The sequence below is a fragment of the Schistosoma haematobium genome, chromosome 1 (assembly GCF_000699445.3).
Source record: "Schistosoma haematobium chromosome 1, whole genome shotgun sequence".
Classification (NCBI taxonomy): Eukaryota; Metazoa; Platyhelminthes; class Trematoda; order Strigeidida; family Schistosomatidae; genus Schistosoma; species Schistosoma haematobium.
The window spans coordinates 69,672,275-69,691,037 of NC_067196.1; the positions used below are offsets into that span (position 1 = coordinate 69,672,275).

Below are 18,763 nucleotides of genomic sequence, written 5' to 3' on the forward strand. Positions count from 1 at the left end.
GCATAAAATGTTTTGTTTTGAAACATTTTGTTTTGGAACTCAGTATAGTGATTATCACGCCCTCCTTGTCAGTATGAGATTTTTATATATATTTAATTTGCTCAAAATTATTTATCAACGACCTCGAAGATCATGATAATCAGGCGACTGATTAATAAAAAGAATCATTTTTTGGAAACGATGATAATTCGTATCAGTGATAGTCATTAGCAGATAGAGAACCTAATTTAAAATCGGAATTAACTAAAAAGGAATAAATTATAAGTGATAAGACTAAAAAGTCGGTCTTATCGATTATTACTAACACGACCGTGAAACTGTTTCACTTTCGAATTACATTCAAATCTATATGGATTGTTAGAAAGCATTACTGCTCTATACTTGTCGTCTGAACAATAAAAAGATTGCTAATATCATATTTGTAATGCTAAAATAGCAAACACTCAGATTTAACTAAGTAAACCAAAATACTTTGGGCTATAATAGTCAAATTTGAAAGTTTACTCTATTTTCCATTAATAGTGAGATTCTCTGAGGCTAAGAAACGAACTAGGGAGTAATTTCATCTTTGATAGCCTATTATTTTTTCTACAATAAATCGCTCAAAGTTAAATGATTTTATTTGTATTTAGGAAAAATGAGCCTATTAGATAACTACTAGTACACCAATGTGATTGAGAAAAAACGAAATGTAAATATGTGCTTAATAAATCGAGTTTAACTAATTTCTGTATAACTATTATTCATTCTCTCTGTACTACTGTTTTATCAAATAGTAATCATAAGCATTCACAGGTAAACAGAACTAATATAATTTCATCTAATTTTACAAACGTTGGATTGAACCGAATCTTGGAACGCCATGATACGAAGTAATCCAATCAACCAACATATGGTTTAATTTTTTGAACAACTGTGACAATGAATAAAAATGGAAACGGTCACTTTTAAATGGTTAAAAGAAAACAGAAGGATGTGCCAAATCAATATTTTAGACTAGCGAATACTCATTAAATAAGGAGTATCTGAGATTTTAGACGCAACAGATTATCGGCGATGGTCTTATACCTAAGATATTGAGCATCAAAGTCAGTGGTATTTCCATCCATTCGAATGCAAGACTGGGGTGTTAGCACTAGTTGGTCACGGAGTAAATATCAATTTCGTGGTGTCAAATATTTATTAATGAGCCAATTCTGTTTATGAAAAATCATATGATCTGGAACCTAGTTCTGTGGCTTTTGAAGTATTGTTTTCAGCCGCTCATATTTAATAAGATGCAGTATGACATCAAGTCACATTGAGTGGTTACTGCATAACAACTGGATCAAGTTTATCACACTTCAGTTTAGACGATATTAATTGAGCTAAAACGAAATGATCCTTTGAAATACAATTCACCGTGCAATTGATAGATATATAGTTTATAGATGGTCATCTATTTCAGATATAAGACATAAAATTAGCTTCTGAAAACTCTATATTCCGATAAAGGATAGTATTGTAGTGAACAGAACACGGGTGGGGACGACGGAATGTATTTAGCATAAATTTACAAAGTTACTTGGTAAAATTGAAAAACAATATAACAAATCGTTAATTTGCAAAATATCATTCCATCACATCAAACTGGACTGTTGCTGTTGCAATCAACAATCCATTGTCTCACAAATTACATTGTGTTCTGGCTCTTCCTTCCTTGATCTTCCCCCATCATCTGCTGCCAGATATTACGTTCCTGACTCGCGTCATATACTACTTACATCAATATAAGTAGCACGCACCACAGTATGAGTAATGTTTTCAGTTTCGAAATATTAATTATAATAACTAATATTTCAAAAAATTTAATTAAGATTATCCTAATTATCTTTCATTTTGTATTTATTTCAGTCTTAAGAAAGTATTCAGTTCTCCGAATTATTATCGTTCACTGTTTCATTTATCCCCAGAAGCATCTAGTCATTCCATGAATTCTGAGGTTAATTTTAAAACACATCATCAAGTAAATAGTTTTAAAACTTTACAAATTCAAAAAACACAACAAGTACGTGTATTTCTAACAACAAATGATTTGGAAGAATATACCGATGGTACAATTAGTTCAGTCAGTGATAAATTTACACAGGATATTTTCAACGAACAAAATACTTTTATTTCAGAAAATTTTATTCAATATATTAAATACAATAGTCAACAAAGTGTTCAAAGTCAATTGAACTATCCAAACAAACATCCAATGTTACCAGTGATGACTTTAACACATATTCGTTTAAGTTTACTAATTTTAGACTGTTTCATTATTGCTTATAGATTTTTTCATACATATAAAATCTTGAAAGCATTTTGGACAGGTCAAACTTTATTTGTCGATGCATCAAGTTGGTTAGAGAGACAAACACACACCACTTTAGATAATGAAAGAGACAATGGAAATTTTCATGAAGCAAACAAAACAATAAATGAACCGTTTGACAGTCATTCATGTAGAAAATCTGTAGGAAAAGAAAAATGTCTGCAATCAAATTTGTCTGATTTTAATGAAACACCGAATAAACGTTTTTCAAGAACAGCATTATTTCAATGTCTCCCACAACATCAAAATCTATATGAATGTCGACATGAAAAGCAGGTAATTGTTTAGGGATTTTTTTTAATAAGTCGTTTCGATGCTCTATATGCATTCAAATCAAAAATAATAAGCTCATGCTTATTAATAGTTGACCATAAGATCAAACTCGTCTTTGAATTTAATGATTATCTTTCGTCAGACATCATAAACACTTTTAAAATTAGAACATTTTCATGCAAATCACATTATATATTGGATACTAACGAAATCTCGACTCGAAAAGGATCTTAGTTTGTTTTTGCTTTCTTAAAAATTCGAACAGAAGTAAACAACAAAACTTACGCTCACCAGTTTATGTTTTTATTTATTTGAACACATAAATATTGGTACAAAGGGGTACCGAATACATATGCACCACACAAGACACATAAGCTCCAGGATCCTAAGGGAACAAATTTTGCACGCTCATCAAACTTTGTATATATTTATAGTGTATCAGTATTATTATTTTCATCTTTAGCTTAGATTCGGATCTTAATTAATTTTTATGCAAATTATAAAATGTTATTAAACGTAAAAAAGAATGATAATTCAGTGCAGCGCGATTAGTTGTAATCATACTGATGAATAGAAACTAGACATCATTGATTACTTTTAAGGTTGTTATGAAAGGTTTATTTCATTGGAAATATGAATTTTTAGTAATATGCTTACAGAAACTATGAGTGAAATACATAAGACTAATAAAAGAGAAGAGTGATTTAAATAAACTATCCCAGGATATGTAACCAATAAAAGAACTGTTCTCATAAAAAATCAACATATTAGATATCAGAATACAAGTACAGAGCTAATTAACTTTAAATTAAGCTGATCTACCAGAAAGTAAGTAGAAAAAATATCACCGACTATTAAATAATTAGAGAAGGATTTTTGTGGATATTATAGTAATTTTAAGCGTTGAATTCATGAATCAACTGAGGCTAGACCACCATGGAAAACCTAGATGCACTGGACGGTTGTTTCGTCCTAGTATGGGACTTTCCAGCAGCGCACATCCACGCCCTCCACCTTGCGAAATTCGAAATCAGGACCTACTAGTCTCACGCGAGAGCGTTTAACCACTAGATCACTAAGTTGACCGATATCCAACAGTGTTAATGCCTAACTTCAAGTAATCGACTTCAACCATCCACTATTGTCATCAGTGAGTTACTATCTCATGTATAATAATAATAAGAATAATGAATCCAATGATTATTTATAAATAACCCCCCAGAATCCTCTAACTTGTTAGGCAAACAAAAACTATAAGTAAACACATTTCAATCATTAAAATATAAACAAAAAACCTGTGACAACTTCGATATAATCTCAGTCAAAGTAAAATTGCTAACAATATTCATTTGTTATTTTATTTATTAAATAAAACGTAACCATATTTCAGTATTACCAGGGTAGGTTAAGTGTAAGGACAAATTGTTTTTAAACACATAAAGGGGGTTTCAATTTCCGTATAGCCAAGGACTTAACCATATTTATCTACTTCATGTTATTATGTTTTTAACTAGTAATATGTAAATCAAAAATAAACAAAAAGCCTTGTTCAATATTTTTTTTCTGATCAAAAAAAGAAAAATTATAATTTTTTTTAAACAAAATTTTCTAAAATATGTCTGATGACGAAAAAAAGCCGATTTAAAAATTAGTTTATTTTATTGTCTGATTTAAAACAAACAAACAAACATTTTTTTTATAAAAACAGTAGGTTTTGAAATTTATAGAATTTTTAGTTGTTTAACTGAACATATCTATTTGATTAATAATAAATCATGATAAAATAGTTGGCAGGTTAGAATGATTGTAATCACTAGGGATTTTGTAGTAGTACTGTATAATATAAATTTTAAAATAAGGGAATAAATTATGGTTAATTATAGCAAAGCATACAGTATATAGATATCACTAATAATATAATTCATTTAGAGTATAAAAAAAACACTGTGGAAAATAACATATTCAGTTAGATGAGATTTATAATATGAAAGCATGAAAATGGGCATAGAATGAAATACAATATTTTTTTTCTTACGTTTGTTATCATGTTTAACATGAAAGGAAAAACAATATTATTATTATCAGAAATGGGTTTTGTGTATGTTATGGTAAATTTAAAAGTTGAGATCATGAGTCAATTGAAGCTAGACCACCATTGCAAAATCTGGAAGCACTAGGCGACTGTATCGTTCAATTGTGGGACTCCTTGGTAGTGCACGTCCAAGATCTCGCCTAGCGAAATTCGAACTCAGGACATATCAGTCTCATCCATGAACGCTTAAACTCTAGACCACTAAACCGGCATCCAATTGCGTTATTGTCTAACTTAAATTAATCCACGAAATTGAGCAACACATTCACCATTGTCTTCAGTGAGTTACTATCTCACAATAGACCCGGTTATTTTAATAGTGAATAGTGAGAAAAATATGTGAACTCACTTGTTTTGTTTTGTACAGTAGGAGTTTATTCTTTGTTAGTTTATAAAAGCATAAATTAACTTACCATATTTGTTTTAAATAACTGTATTGTATTTACAAAATTTACAGAAGAAAATTCAGTTATTAAATAAATTCAAAGTATCAAAGTTACTACAGTCTAAATAAAGATTTATATTTGCCTAAATTATGACTTAAACAATGCAGCTTATCTATTTGTCTATGTAGAAAAGGGAGATGCACTTTTAAGAATGAGGAAAGTACAAAGGGTTCATAAAAAAATTCTAATAATAAATGTAACTAATAATATACGTTTGTAGGACTTTTAGTGGGGCCCTTCATTTTGACTTCAGTTAGATCGAGCAATGTTGTCAACGAGGTCACCACTTTAGTGGCCCGAAACCGGACTCCGAGTAGATCGTATGAATGGTTGATTAAATATACATATCGTCTATCCTCTTACATGATCATCAACTTAAATCTCGTTAGTGAATAACGGAATTAAATAAGTCAAATACGAGAATGGATGTTTGAATACATATATTTTGCACACTCACTTATCTGGGCAGAAAATGAGACGGATGAAGCGAATAGAAGAAAGCGAAGCGAAATGACGCGCGTTGTAGAAGGCATGTGAGCCAACTCGATTTAATCAAGCGTTATTCAATATTGATAATCACACAAAAATAAACTATAGACGTTATGACTAGGATAAGATATACACACACATATGTTCATATAAAAACAGTCAAGGTTGAAAAGTGAATAATTAACAAAGTCAAAACGTGACACAAGAAGAATGAATAGATCGGCCTGTTCAGAAGTTAAAATAAGCTGTGTGGTCTCAACATATCATCAGAGACTACAAACTTCATTCCTTCAGGATTATGGTATCAAACAACAAAAATGACTTTTTCAATTCAAGAATATTATAGTTACACTCGATAAGTTTATAAAACATATTTTCATTTTCTCCATTTTTATTTTAATAAGCTTCAGTGAGCAAAATGATGTTAAACCTTTAGAGAAAGTTTATTATGAACTATCTAACATAAAAATGATCGTTGCAGTACAATTAAAAATCATAAGTAAATACCATGCCAAAGTAAATATGTTCACTTTTAGTTATTTTGACTTCGATTACATAGATTTTAGTCATGATACATTCAACGAGATAACCAATTATTTCACTTGAGAAGTATCATAGTTAAAGTACAAAGGAAAATTTATATCGTTAAAAAGGGAAGTTATTTTGAAATCGTTTCTAACTCGTATTCAGTGATAAGTTTATTAAAAGAACCTAATAACCCGACGAAATATAATCTTTACTTAGGATTCATAGAGCTGTATTTAATCTCCATTATCTGTCATTAAGTCTTAGTTTTCTTATGTACCCTTTAGCTGATCATAATTTGAATAAAATAATCATTGCCATTCATTATTTGTTACAATATATTTTATCCATCGAATTTAACTCAGTTAATATACACAATTCACATACTGTTAAAATGTCTGAGAATAAGAGCTTTCTAAATTATGATTCCATTAATCTTTGTGTCCCTTTCTATATTAATTGGTTTTTTAGTTTAATCTTAAATGACACTACTCAAGAAACTATAAAAAACACTTGGAGAAATAATGGGAATTTTCTTCGCTTCAGTTTTTTCCCAATCTTCTTTTCTTCATATAAATACTTCTGGCTGGTTGAATTTGGTTAAAGAACGAAAAATATCATCATTTTTGACAAGTAGACATAATAATTAATTAGTTTACATATATGGCTCACACTGATTTGTTGACATAGAAAAGATATAAATTTAAGTTAAATTTTATTAGAAATGAAATATAGTTAATTATCTTGATCCATTTATAAGTTCGTGTGAATATGTCCATTCTGAGACACTACAGAATAAGTCAATAATAATCAGTGTGATGTAAACTTATTTAATATTCACACAATAACAGTTCTTACTTATTTTAAATGTATTCGCTGACGTGTTGTTGACATTAAGAATAATAATTGATCAGTTCTTATCGGGGTATGGGAGTCGAGAGTGGATTACCTAAAAACTTCTATTTAGTTACATCATTCTAGTGAAGTTCGTTTGCGGCCAACAGACAAATCTAAAAAGCACGCTTCCTCACTTTTTTCTTAGCTTCTAGTTCAACATTGTGATAAAATTGATACAGTATTGAAGTATATGCTTCATTAACTTGGCTTAACAAGTCTTTCCTTACCAGACCTGATAATTATATAAATATTTCATGTATAAAAAACATTATTTGGGCCACAATCCGTTGTACTCATATCTGATTACAATAGGTATAAAGAGTTAAGTAAACAATAATAATATTTGTAACATACAAAATAAGAAATTTGGTTATTTCGAAATTTTAACATAATATCGACATTGTAAGCAACGAATTGTTCAACAATCAAGGGTACGCTAACCATGTTAAAAATTAAAGTTTAAACAAAGTTGTCATTTACATGTTGGAGTAACAATTCAAGAATATATGATACATTTGTCACATAAAATAGTTAAAATAAAGATGGTTACTAATGTGATGATTATTTTGAGTAAAAGTTAATAGATTTTAATCATAACTGATACAAAGGGGTTATGATATTTATTTATCATACTATTTGTTTTTGTTACTAAGATATTTAAAGATCAACCACTAGCTCTTAATGAGGTTAGATTTAAGCTTTACAACTGTTATGGATTCCGTGAATTTTATCGAAACAAAGTCACATAGTTAATTAATAATTAGTTTCAATTTAATCATTGTATTCCCATTTGTAACTGATTATGATGATTATGAAATAAAACACCATGACTTTTAATAAAAAAAACAATATAACAGTCAGTACAACTTGAAAATTTCATACACATAGTTCCCTTTATTATTTTAAAGAGAGCAAGAACAAAGATTGGTGCAGAATAATATGAATTCATTTTATTTCTTTAGTTTCTCATCAGCTACTTACAACCTAAATTATTTGAAATTCAAAATTATTACAGATATTGACATATTTATACACAAGAGGGTGATTAAAGATGAATAAATGTATCATGGTGTAGCGAATATTTCGATAGAGTTAATGAGGTCATAAAATTTTGTCTCGAATAAATAAAGTTTGAGAGGGAAAGTTCTGGAACATTGAAATAGTGATTAGAACTCATGAAAATAGATTAATGGTAATAAAGAAAATATGAATTTAAATGAGTCAGTTATGTATGATGTAATTTAAACTTCAGAAAAAGTTGGAATAATGACTCAATAAATAAATAAATAGAAATAAATGAATAAAAATGGGGGGGGGCTATTTTTGCCAGGGCAAAAAAAGATTTATTACTGTCTCTTTCTGTATACATAGGTCTGGTTTTAGACGTTTGATTGCTTATGCTTCAGCAAATTTCAGAAGGTTGGAGCTTGATTGTTTATTAATCACCTTGAAGAACTTCAGTGCATCGACTTCATGTCCTGTGTCAAGATATTTTGCGATGGCACTATTGAATGCTTTCAATCCATTTGAAAAGTACACTGATAAACAGCATTTAGAATTTTTAATATCCTCTTATTTCTATTTTTGTAATGATTTCAATTAAAAAGAATTTAATTATAAATTTCTGATGTTATCCAATTTTAATATGAAAAAAGAGATAAAGTAAGAATTATCTATTCTGTAATGAAGTGAGTAACAAATCCAGAATGATTACATAGTAAGTTAAATGAAATAAGTACATACACATTTATGCGAAAACTATTTATTGTTATGTAATTTATATTACGCAATAATCGATTAATAATATTATAGTTATTATTTTGATTATCGTTAATGATCGAATTTCAGATTTTCACAAAACCCATTCTGATAATAATAACCACCTGCTCACTAGCGACTGACTTCAGGAGATACTCCTGAAGTTCTAGTGAGAATTCGTTACCAGTAGAGTTCAATCAGGTCTGTTGTGAGATAGAAACTCACTGAAGACATTGGTGTACGGTGGCGCAACTTCGTGGATTGGTTGAAGTTAGACATTACTACCGTTAGATGCCGGCTCAGTGATCTAGTTGGTTAAGCGCATGGCGCGAGACTGATAGGTCCTGGGTTCGAAGCTCGCTGGGTGCAAGATCGTGGATGCGCACTGCTGAAAACGAAAAGGCCGTCCAGTGCTTCCAGGTTTTCCATGATGGTCTAGCTTCAATTGACTCATGATTTCAACCAGTGAAATAAGATTGTTTGATTAACTCAATAAATATTTTTTGTATATAAACGACAAAAAATAGTATTTTATAGAATAAAAATAATAAAAAGTGAGACATAATGGGAAAATTTATGATTACAGATCTATCTGTTTATTGTAGTAAAAAAACAATTAAATATTCTATAATTTTTGGACGAACCAATAAGATTTACGATAACAGGTCTTGGACTTCGGCGCGAAATTTATTCACCCAATTGACTGAATAGAGTCTTGGCATTATAGCTGATGTCAGTTCGTGATGAAAACCCTAAATCTAATTTCTAACCCTAACCATCAACTGTCAATCACAATCCTTATTCTTCAAACTGCTTTAAATCCCTCACTTAGCCCTAGTAAGTAGGCAGATACTCACAAGGTCAATTTAGCGTCGCTCAAAGGTCCTCCATAAATTATAGTCTCACCATAATACCTGTAGAAGATGGTATAATTAAAGGAAATTTTTTCAAACTGAACTCATTATTAAATAAATGTGCACTCCTGAGGAGTCCCATACTAAAACGAAACGGTTGTCCAGTTCTTCCAAGTTTTCCATGTTGGTCTAGCTTCAATTGACTCATGAATTCAACTATTGAAATTACCAGAATATCCACAAAACCCCTTTCTGATTAAAATAGAAAATTGTTTAAATTGGCAGGAAATAGTGACTTGTTATTTGCTTTTCTTTAAGAGTAGGCACATATGGCTTTCTTTGTAATCAGTAATCAATCTAACCTATTGAAATTCAATCAGTGTTTATAGTAAGAGACTAAACGTGATGATGAACACACCTTAAAAAGATATTATTGTTATTAACCTCTACTAACATCCTTTATTATAATTGTTAAAATTAGTTAACTTATAACATAGTTACAGATAGAATATCAATTACTAACATACACGGAAATTATTGTAGTCTCAAGTGTGTTTGGCCTACTTCTTTAAAAAAGACGTAACTTACATCTAAACTTCACTTATCATCATAAATGCATCCGTTTCATGTAAGATTTTTCCGTATACTTCTATAACGGAATTAACAAAGGGAATTTCTTTTAAATTATTGTAATGTAGCAACTCTCCTACAATTAATCTGGATTATGGTTAATTTTGGTTAAGCCCTATTATTAACCTATTTAACAAACAATGCCATTCGAACAGTAACAATTTGCATATTTATTGTATTATTATGATCACATGTGACAGTCAACGCACTCTGGCTTAAATGTCAATATCTTAAGTATCGCTCAACGAATCATTCTCTTCCCCATGTATATGTGTGCTCCAACCCTATTATTAGCACTCGCCTTGCCTTGTTGTGCCCTTATTCGATTTGACCATGAATTCGCCTTTGCATTTGCTCACTCGGACGCATATTCGCCCCTCCGCTCGGAGTCCGCTCGATATGCTTGGAGCTTTGTGATCTGTGCTATCCGATAATAAACTGTAGTCGCCGTTTCCTATTACCTTGTGATTTCAAACACCGTTGTGATTTATATAAAAACGGTTATCAAGGTGATTGATTAACGAATCTTAGCCACTACAGTAACAAGGAGTGCTTGCGCTAGCACGAGTAGTTATGCCATTTTTATATCTGTTCAGTGATTAACTTGAGTAATATGTTTTACCGTGACATTGAATTTGTTTGTTTGCACAGTTTAATATTGCTGAGCAACGAAAAAAAGTTGGCTATGCATTGTGAGAAAAGCTATAAAATGTCTTATTAGATGTTTTCAAATTTGAGATGTAAATTCACTAGACCGTTAAAGCAATACATATCAGTTAATGTTCGAAATGCTTATTGATCTATTATTTCTGAGTAATATATTTTATAATGGAAAACATGTTTTACTCTAATAACAAATATTTTTTATCAGAAGGGATTGTGTGGAGATTTTAGTAATTTTATTGTTGAAATCATGAGTCAATTAAAGCCAGACCACCATAGAAAATCTGGGAGCACTTGACCTCCGTTTTGTCTTAGTATAGGACTCTTCAGCTGTGCGCATCCACGATCCCACCTCGCGAGATTCGAACTCTGGACCTATCATTCTTGCGCACGAACACTTAACCTCTAGACCACTGAGCTCCACAAAACACTTTCTAATAATAATAATCATATCCTCACTAGTGACCGGCTTCAAGAGGTATTTCCTGGAGTTCTTGTGTAGCAGTGATAAGTGTTGTTCAACCGTGTCTGTTGTGAGATAGTAACTCACTGATAACAATGGTGGTTCTGTCGCTCAATTTTGTGAATTGGTTGAAGTTAGACAATAACACCGTTGGATCTCGGCCGGCCCAGTGGTCTAGAGGTTGAGCATTCATGCGCGAGACTGACGTGTCTTGGTTTCGAATCTCGCTAGGCGAGATCGTGGGTGTACACTGCTAAGGAGTCCCATACTAGTATGAGACGGCCGTCTAGTGTTTCCAGGTTTTTAATGGTAGTCTAGCTTCAAATGACTCATGTATTCAACTATAAAATATTTTATTTATCATAGAATTAGCCAGTTAATATATCATAGATGTTACGTATTAATTTCTTAATTGAAACTCTTGTACATAGTTTACTCTCCAGTTTGAATTAACATTTGTAATGCCTTATTCTATGAAAGTTTATTGCCTCATAAATTTACTGAGATAGTGCGAACGTTAATAGAAAGTGAATAAAGCACTGGATTAAACAACTTTAATGGGAACAAAAGTTGACTGTGTGAATATTGCATATATTTTAAAAGCATTTTATATCGAAACATTTTATACTAATCCTGTTGAATATTTCGTTATTTTTCTTTAAAGGCATTGTACCAACCATCGATGTATTTATCTGGAATCCCTAGAAATTCGCAATCTTCAGAAACAACATCCTCATCGATCATTTCCAATCAAGTCATTGATTCACAAAGTAAAAATAAATCAAAACAGCACTTTCGCTTAAATTCTTTATGTGACCCCTCAACACAAAATCTATGTGAAGCACTTCCTGACAGTTCATTGATTCCTATTGGACCACCATTATGCCTACCACCATCATCATCTTTTGGTATTGAACAAAATGCCGGTTGCATGTTAGGCATACGAAGTGCATGCTGTAGAAAGTCACATTACATTAGCTCAGTGATTGGATTCACTGTGATCGTTTTTTTATTCGGTTTAGTGCTAGTCCAAATGTATAAACCACATGTAGCAATGCCAAAAAAAGTATCAGCACCAACATCAACCTATTCCAAACAGAGCAGTTCACAACTTTTAGCAAACAAAATTCCAAATTTATCAACTCCAATAAGTTTTTTTCTTCCTTATTATGAATTGTTGATCCATGACCATAGTAATCGACTAAATGAAGATTGGCTTGAATGGACAAAACGTAATGAGTTGGCTATGCGTGGACGCGTACTCAACTATCTGTCCAGATTTAAACATGAATTGGTTAGTTCAAATAATTCTCTAAATTATTTATTATTTATCAATATTAAATGTTTGAAATCACGTAAGATGGGAGGATACAAATTACAATAAAGTAATATTTCTTTTTGTGCAAACAAAAGCTAAGAACGTATTAGTGTCGAAGACTAACAAAAATCTCTGTTACGATTTTCAAAAAAGGTTATTTTCTCAATTATTATACAATCCTCAGATATCCTATCAATAAGCCTAAATACAATGTGACACTTTATACTGCGCTGAAATGACTAAATAACAACAACATATTGTTCTTAAGTTGGTATATCACAGGTATTATGTTTTGCACTCTAAGAGGAGTTCATAGAAATAAGTGTTGAAATTCCAACTTTCGCTCTATTGAGAAATATTTACAATTGCATAAAGTTTGAGATTTTCGCATCCGAAATGCAATATATTAATGTTCATTGGTAAATTACAGGTCTGCTGATTACTTCAAGTATTTTATTTTAGACTGTTGAGCCATGCATCCAAATCTGCTTATTCATACAAAAATATGAGAAACTATAAAATACTAGGAATCATTATACAAAAGCTTTTTTCAAAATCGAGTAAACAAATTTTCACAGAGTTACCAGGTTATATAAAAAGTTATTTTTGTGAACATCAACGAGTTATATAATACAGTTTTCTAGAAAATATAGATAAAGATTAACAGAAATTCTTCATAAAATGTTTGCTTCATTAGTAAATCCCTGCAGAAATCTCACTTTACGCAGATTTACTATTGTTTTAATTTTAACATGGTTGATGGTTTCGTAAAGACGTTCCTATTTTTTTGAAAGCAAATAATCAATGGAAATGACATACACTGAAGATCATCTATGAAAACACTACTCATCGTTAGTTTAAAGAAGTTACTAGTAAACCCTCGACCCATATTTAGCAAGAGTTGGTTGTTGTCAATAAGATGTACCAGCAAATTGCTAGAAATTCGAATTATCTATCAATGTCTTAAAACTATCGTGTTCACTACAGGGTCTTCATATTCTAAATTAAGTTTGGTGTGGAATGATGGCTGGATATTCCTGGAAGCTCCACAATAGAAGAAAGAAGTTCTCAAGTGACCTTTAATTTTCAGCGGTTTTTAAGATAGTGACGGTTCATGGTGAAGATTACTCAGGTTCTTTTGAGTGAAATCCGTGTATTAGCATCACATTAGATGCAGGATACTGTTATTGTAAGAATAGATAATTCTTAATACACGCCACCAAGTTGTTTACTTTTTATGCTAACACAATAGATACTGACATCTACATGAAACAAACCGTTTTTCTTTATGATAAAGCTTTTTCAAGGTTCACTCTCGATAAAAATCTCAACATCTTTTGCATTCATCTCTGAATACATTACTGTTCTACATTTTCTACGAAATAGGATACTGTTTAAACATTTAAATTTCAATATTTAAGTAATGAAAGATGCCTACCTCACTACTTATCTCTAGAATGTTATTAAATACAAATATCAAACATCGTTTTGTATTCTTTTTGACATTCTCCCTTAATGTATTTCTTCAACACAACATATTTTCAGGACACTATCTGAAACAAGATATTTAATATTGATATTCTGTAAAAACTAGTTCAAACTGTTGTCATTAATTTTATTATCAGTGGTGTGACTTCATGTCTTGTTACGGTTGTTGTTGTGACTTTATAGCCCGCTAGTTATCACGCAATCTGTTCGCCAATCATATTACGACTAATTTGCTCTTATGCTGTACTAAGCCAATGACGTCCGACCGGTCTGATCAGCCTAACGTCCTATTGATCCGTTGCTCGCCTAGCTTCGTCCAGCTGAGTTCAGTATGCCAATAACAGCCTCCACTATGCGAATCATTTATTTCAATCATACTAGGTTTATATATCAATCAAACAGACCGCGACACACCATAAAATAGAAAATAACACTCGTACAAAATATAGTCAAAAGTGGTTGTGAACGTAGGAGACAGTAATTAATAAACTGAGTATAACATAAGAACAGTGAATCGTACAATAATAATCTATGGGTCAAAAGAGAGGCTTATAATAAGGGAAATATAGATATACATAACCTAGTTACTGAATAGTTACATAAATCAAGTATATATAGATAATATTAGTCCATTAATAGGTCTCCAAAGTTAACCGTAATTTAATCTTTGTTAGGATATAACAGTTGTTATTGTTTACTGATATTGAACTACCAAGATGAACGATAATATTATTGTTATTGACAATAATTCTGTAGCCTGACTTTTTTACCTACTCATTATTCATTCTGATTTCCTTTTTTTTAAAGAAAATACTGTGAATCTCACAGTGTTTCAGTTTTCGTTAATTTACTTTTGATATATTTACATATGTATTCCAATGGTTGTTTTAACAATTTACATTTTGGGAATTTATTATTATATGATGAATCATATAAGAACAAACAACTGAAACAAAACAAAAGCCTGTCATGATTTTATCAGTTTTTGAAGGTTAACTTTTCTAATTTGTCAAAAAAGGGAAATCATCTATATATATATATATATTGTTATTGAAAGAATAATTTGTTTAATATACAATCTGGTTAAAGAAACAGAAAGTAAATTTTGGTGATAAACATAAAAAAGAAAGTGAAAAGTAAACGAAGTTCAAACCAAGGTATACACTTACAGCTTATTGACTGCTGGAAGCTTTTTGCAGTCCAATGATTAGTTTAGTATAATCTAACCTAAAGCTTTTCTGTAATAATCCAATAACACTACTATAAAACATTTCATCAGTTTATTGGATACTAAAATGCAATTTAATAAATGTGGCTAGTCTATATGACAATTCTTTTCTTCATGTATCAGCTAAGATGTGAGTAAAGTCTTTAATCACCTAAAAAAAAGTAAGTATGAACATACAAGATAAATTAATCTTAATTACATTACAGATGCATTAAAGTATATGTGAAAGCGAAGAGAACTAGCTAATTAACTACAGAAGTATTGTTTAGTAATCATCAATGTATTCCATATGAGAAGTATATATATATATATATATATATATATATATATATATATATATATATATAGATATAGAGAGAGAGAGAGAGAGAGAGAGCATAAAATCGGTTGACTTAAAATGACTTTTATAACATAGAATTCACCAAAACGAAGTAGACATTGAACGTTGAGCTTATTTTTGTTTCAGAGGTACATTGGTTTGGCATTGTAGACTACTAGTGATTGATCTGAGAACGTTGATTTTGTAAGTATCTTATTCACTTCCAAATAACCGAGACAATAGAAGTTAATGTAAATGTATCAGTTAAAATCAGTGTAAAATAATAAATTTGATCAACAATTTTTATAAAATTTACTTATCTTCTTATAAATACACTCAAACTATTGTATATATTTAACTTCGAAACAAGTAATTCCCTTTATTATTATTATTATCATATATGATTATAGTTTACTGAACACTTTTACAATATATTAGAAGCAAAATATATCAATAATACTTATAAAGAACAAATTGAGTACTCTTGAGTTTTTCAGACATTCAGTCAGCTGTAACTAATTCTCATAAATATCTGTAGTAGTAGTAGTAGTACTAATTAAGTTTCTCATGTCTATTATTTCCATCTACATAATTATCATAATGATACTCTTTTTTTAAAAGAGAAATTTAGATTAAAATACTTCGAGATTTTTAAAACGTCCGTTATGTTATATGAATAAAAAAACTGCATTCATTTATATTTAGGATTCATTTATAAGTACATTTGTATTTCATATTATAAGCAATAATTAACTATATTGATCTATTTATCGTTACTTTGTTACACTTCTCTATGTTGATATGTTTGTAAGAACCGGTAGTGTTGTTCGGATACTACAATGAATATTGTAATCAATATGTCATAGATTACATTGATGGTTATTAATCAAATACATTTCATTAAAATATTCAATATGAAAATATAGTTTTATGTGAAATACAGTCTTTACCGTTTCAAAATATTAAAATATCTAGTACATAATTTACATATGAATTTGATAGTAGGTAGCGTTATATTATTATAATTATTATTAACAAATTAGTACAGGGAATGTAAAGTGTAAGGAACAGTATTATCGATTAAAGATCCCCACCATATTAAAAGACAACTATTTGAAAGAAAAATATTCTTTTCGATAAATACTCTTCAGGTTCCACAATTCATATATCCAAATTAATAATCCGAAAAACGGACAGGTTTAGGGTGAAGTGCATCGCTTGAAAATAAGGCATGTGAATTGAGGATTGTCAAATAAAATACAATGAAATGGTTAATGTTGATATGATTCACATAGAATGTTAATTTGAATCAGCTTATATGTTAAGTGAAAATTTAAGATCCATGATCAGAATAAATATGGGTTACATAAGGTGAGAGAAATAATAGTGCAGTTACAATTCGACTAAATGTTTAGTGTAAAAAAATTATTAGTAAGACATAATAAGGTGGGGTGAATGAAAAGTAAATGAATCAGCAATAATGTTAATAATAATCAGACAAAGATTTGTGAATAAAGATAACAGAGACAATTAAATTTGACTACGAAAGGTCGTAAGTACAATAATGAAATTAAGTCATTCAATAACTAAGATTACTATTGATTAATTGACCTTGGGTTTGGCCAGGGAAGGAGAAGCGGTTGAAAATATTTTTTTGTACGCATAGCTCAGGTTTCTTCATCTGGATGACCACTGCTTCAGACATTTGAAGGACTTTAAGTCTGACAAGCTTTGACAAAAATTACTGACCCGATAAATAATTGGAAAGGATTGGTTTATACTGGTACCATGACCAGTTCGTACTAAATGAGCCAATATCCAGGTGTTCGTTTTATGCAGCAGACCCTTGCGCAGACGCGCTGGGAGGTGTTCGCCGGCACAAAACTGTAAACTCCTAGAGATTCGACCAATAGAACTTGTTTCACAGGAGCAGTCGAATTGATAAATACAAAATGAAGCGGTCATTCTAGGTAATTATTCTTTTAGCCTCAGTGTCACCATTGAGCGCGTAAAAAACACTGAACGTAGTGCCCCGGCGTTGAAAGATTTTTGTTTTGTCGTATCAATATATTGAATAATCATTATCCATTTTATTCTATTTTGTTTGGCAATCCTCAATTCACATTCTATAACTAAACGATTCACTTTGCCCTTAACCTATCCATTTTTCGAATTATTAATTTGGATATATGAATTGTAGAACCTGAAGAGAATTTATCGAAAAGAATATTCTTGTTTCAAATATTAGTCTTTTAACAATATTATCAATAGTGCATGAAATTATATGGATTAAGAAATGATGAAACTGGATGAATGTTAAATTTTTCTTAAGTGTTTAGAAGCAAAGTTATGAAATCAAATGTGTTTGATTTACAATAACTTAAAGAGACAAGAATTGCAATGCATCTTGAAAACATTCATAATTAAAACTTTCTATAAAACGATCAACACTCTTTAAAATTATTTAATTACAATCAAAGATAAGAACCAGTTTACATGCACATAAAATTGTGACTACAAACTAGAATGTGTCTATCGTAATGTGTTCTGTGGTAAACAGTTATTCGGAGAAATTTCCAATCGTATTTTGGATCACTTTAGCTGCACAAAAGACCTAATGGTCCTGTAAAGCTGGAAAATTTACAAATTAAACCGGCAACAGCAGTCCATGTCATTTTTAATGGTCATCGGTTTGATATTAAAAATATTAAAACCATTCAAAAGTGTTTTCCTAGCTAATTAAGAGAGATGATTTGCCGAAGCGTTTCATATGATGTTAAGCTCTCTGCCTCTCATTACGAAAGAAGGTTCGACCATCCATCCAACTTGGAATAATTTCTAAGAACGTCATCTAACCATAGATGGATGGTGGATAGGAGTGGAATTCAGGACTCTCAGTTCGTCCTATTTGGAGCTCGTCAGCTGGAGATTGATAGATTGAAATCCTAAAGATCGGTGAAAAAA

At 30.6% G+C, this 18,763-nt stretch overlaps 1 protein-coding gene across 2 annotated transcripts in view; it reads left to right on the plus strand.

Moving 5' to 3' along the window:
* The window catches only part of MS3_00001987 (uncharacterized protein), a 205,025-nt gene that overhangs the window by 166,664 nt on the left and 19,598 nt on the right, over positions 1–18,763 (plus strand). For both annotated transcript variants that reach the window (XM_051209532.1, XM_051209533.1), the window contains 2 exons: positions 1,894–2,632; positions 12,111–12,740. In XM_051209532.1, coding sequence (XP_051074986.1) covers positions 1,894–2,632; positions 12,111–12,740 — 1,369 coding nt within the window. The remainder of the gene's footprint in view (positions 1–1,893; positions 2,633–12,110; positions 12,741–18,763) is intronic.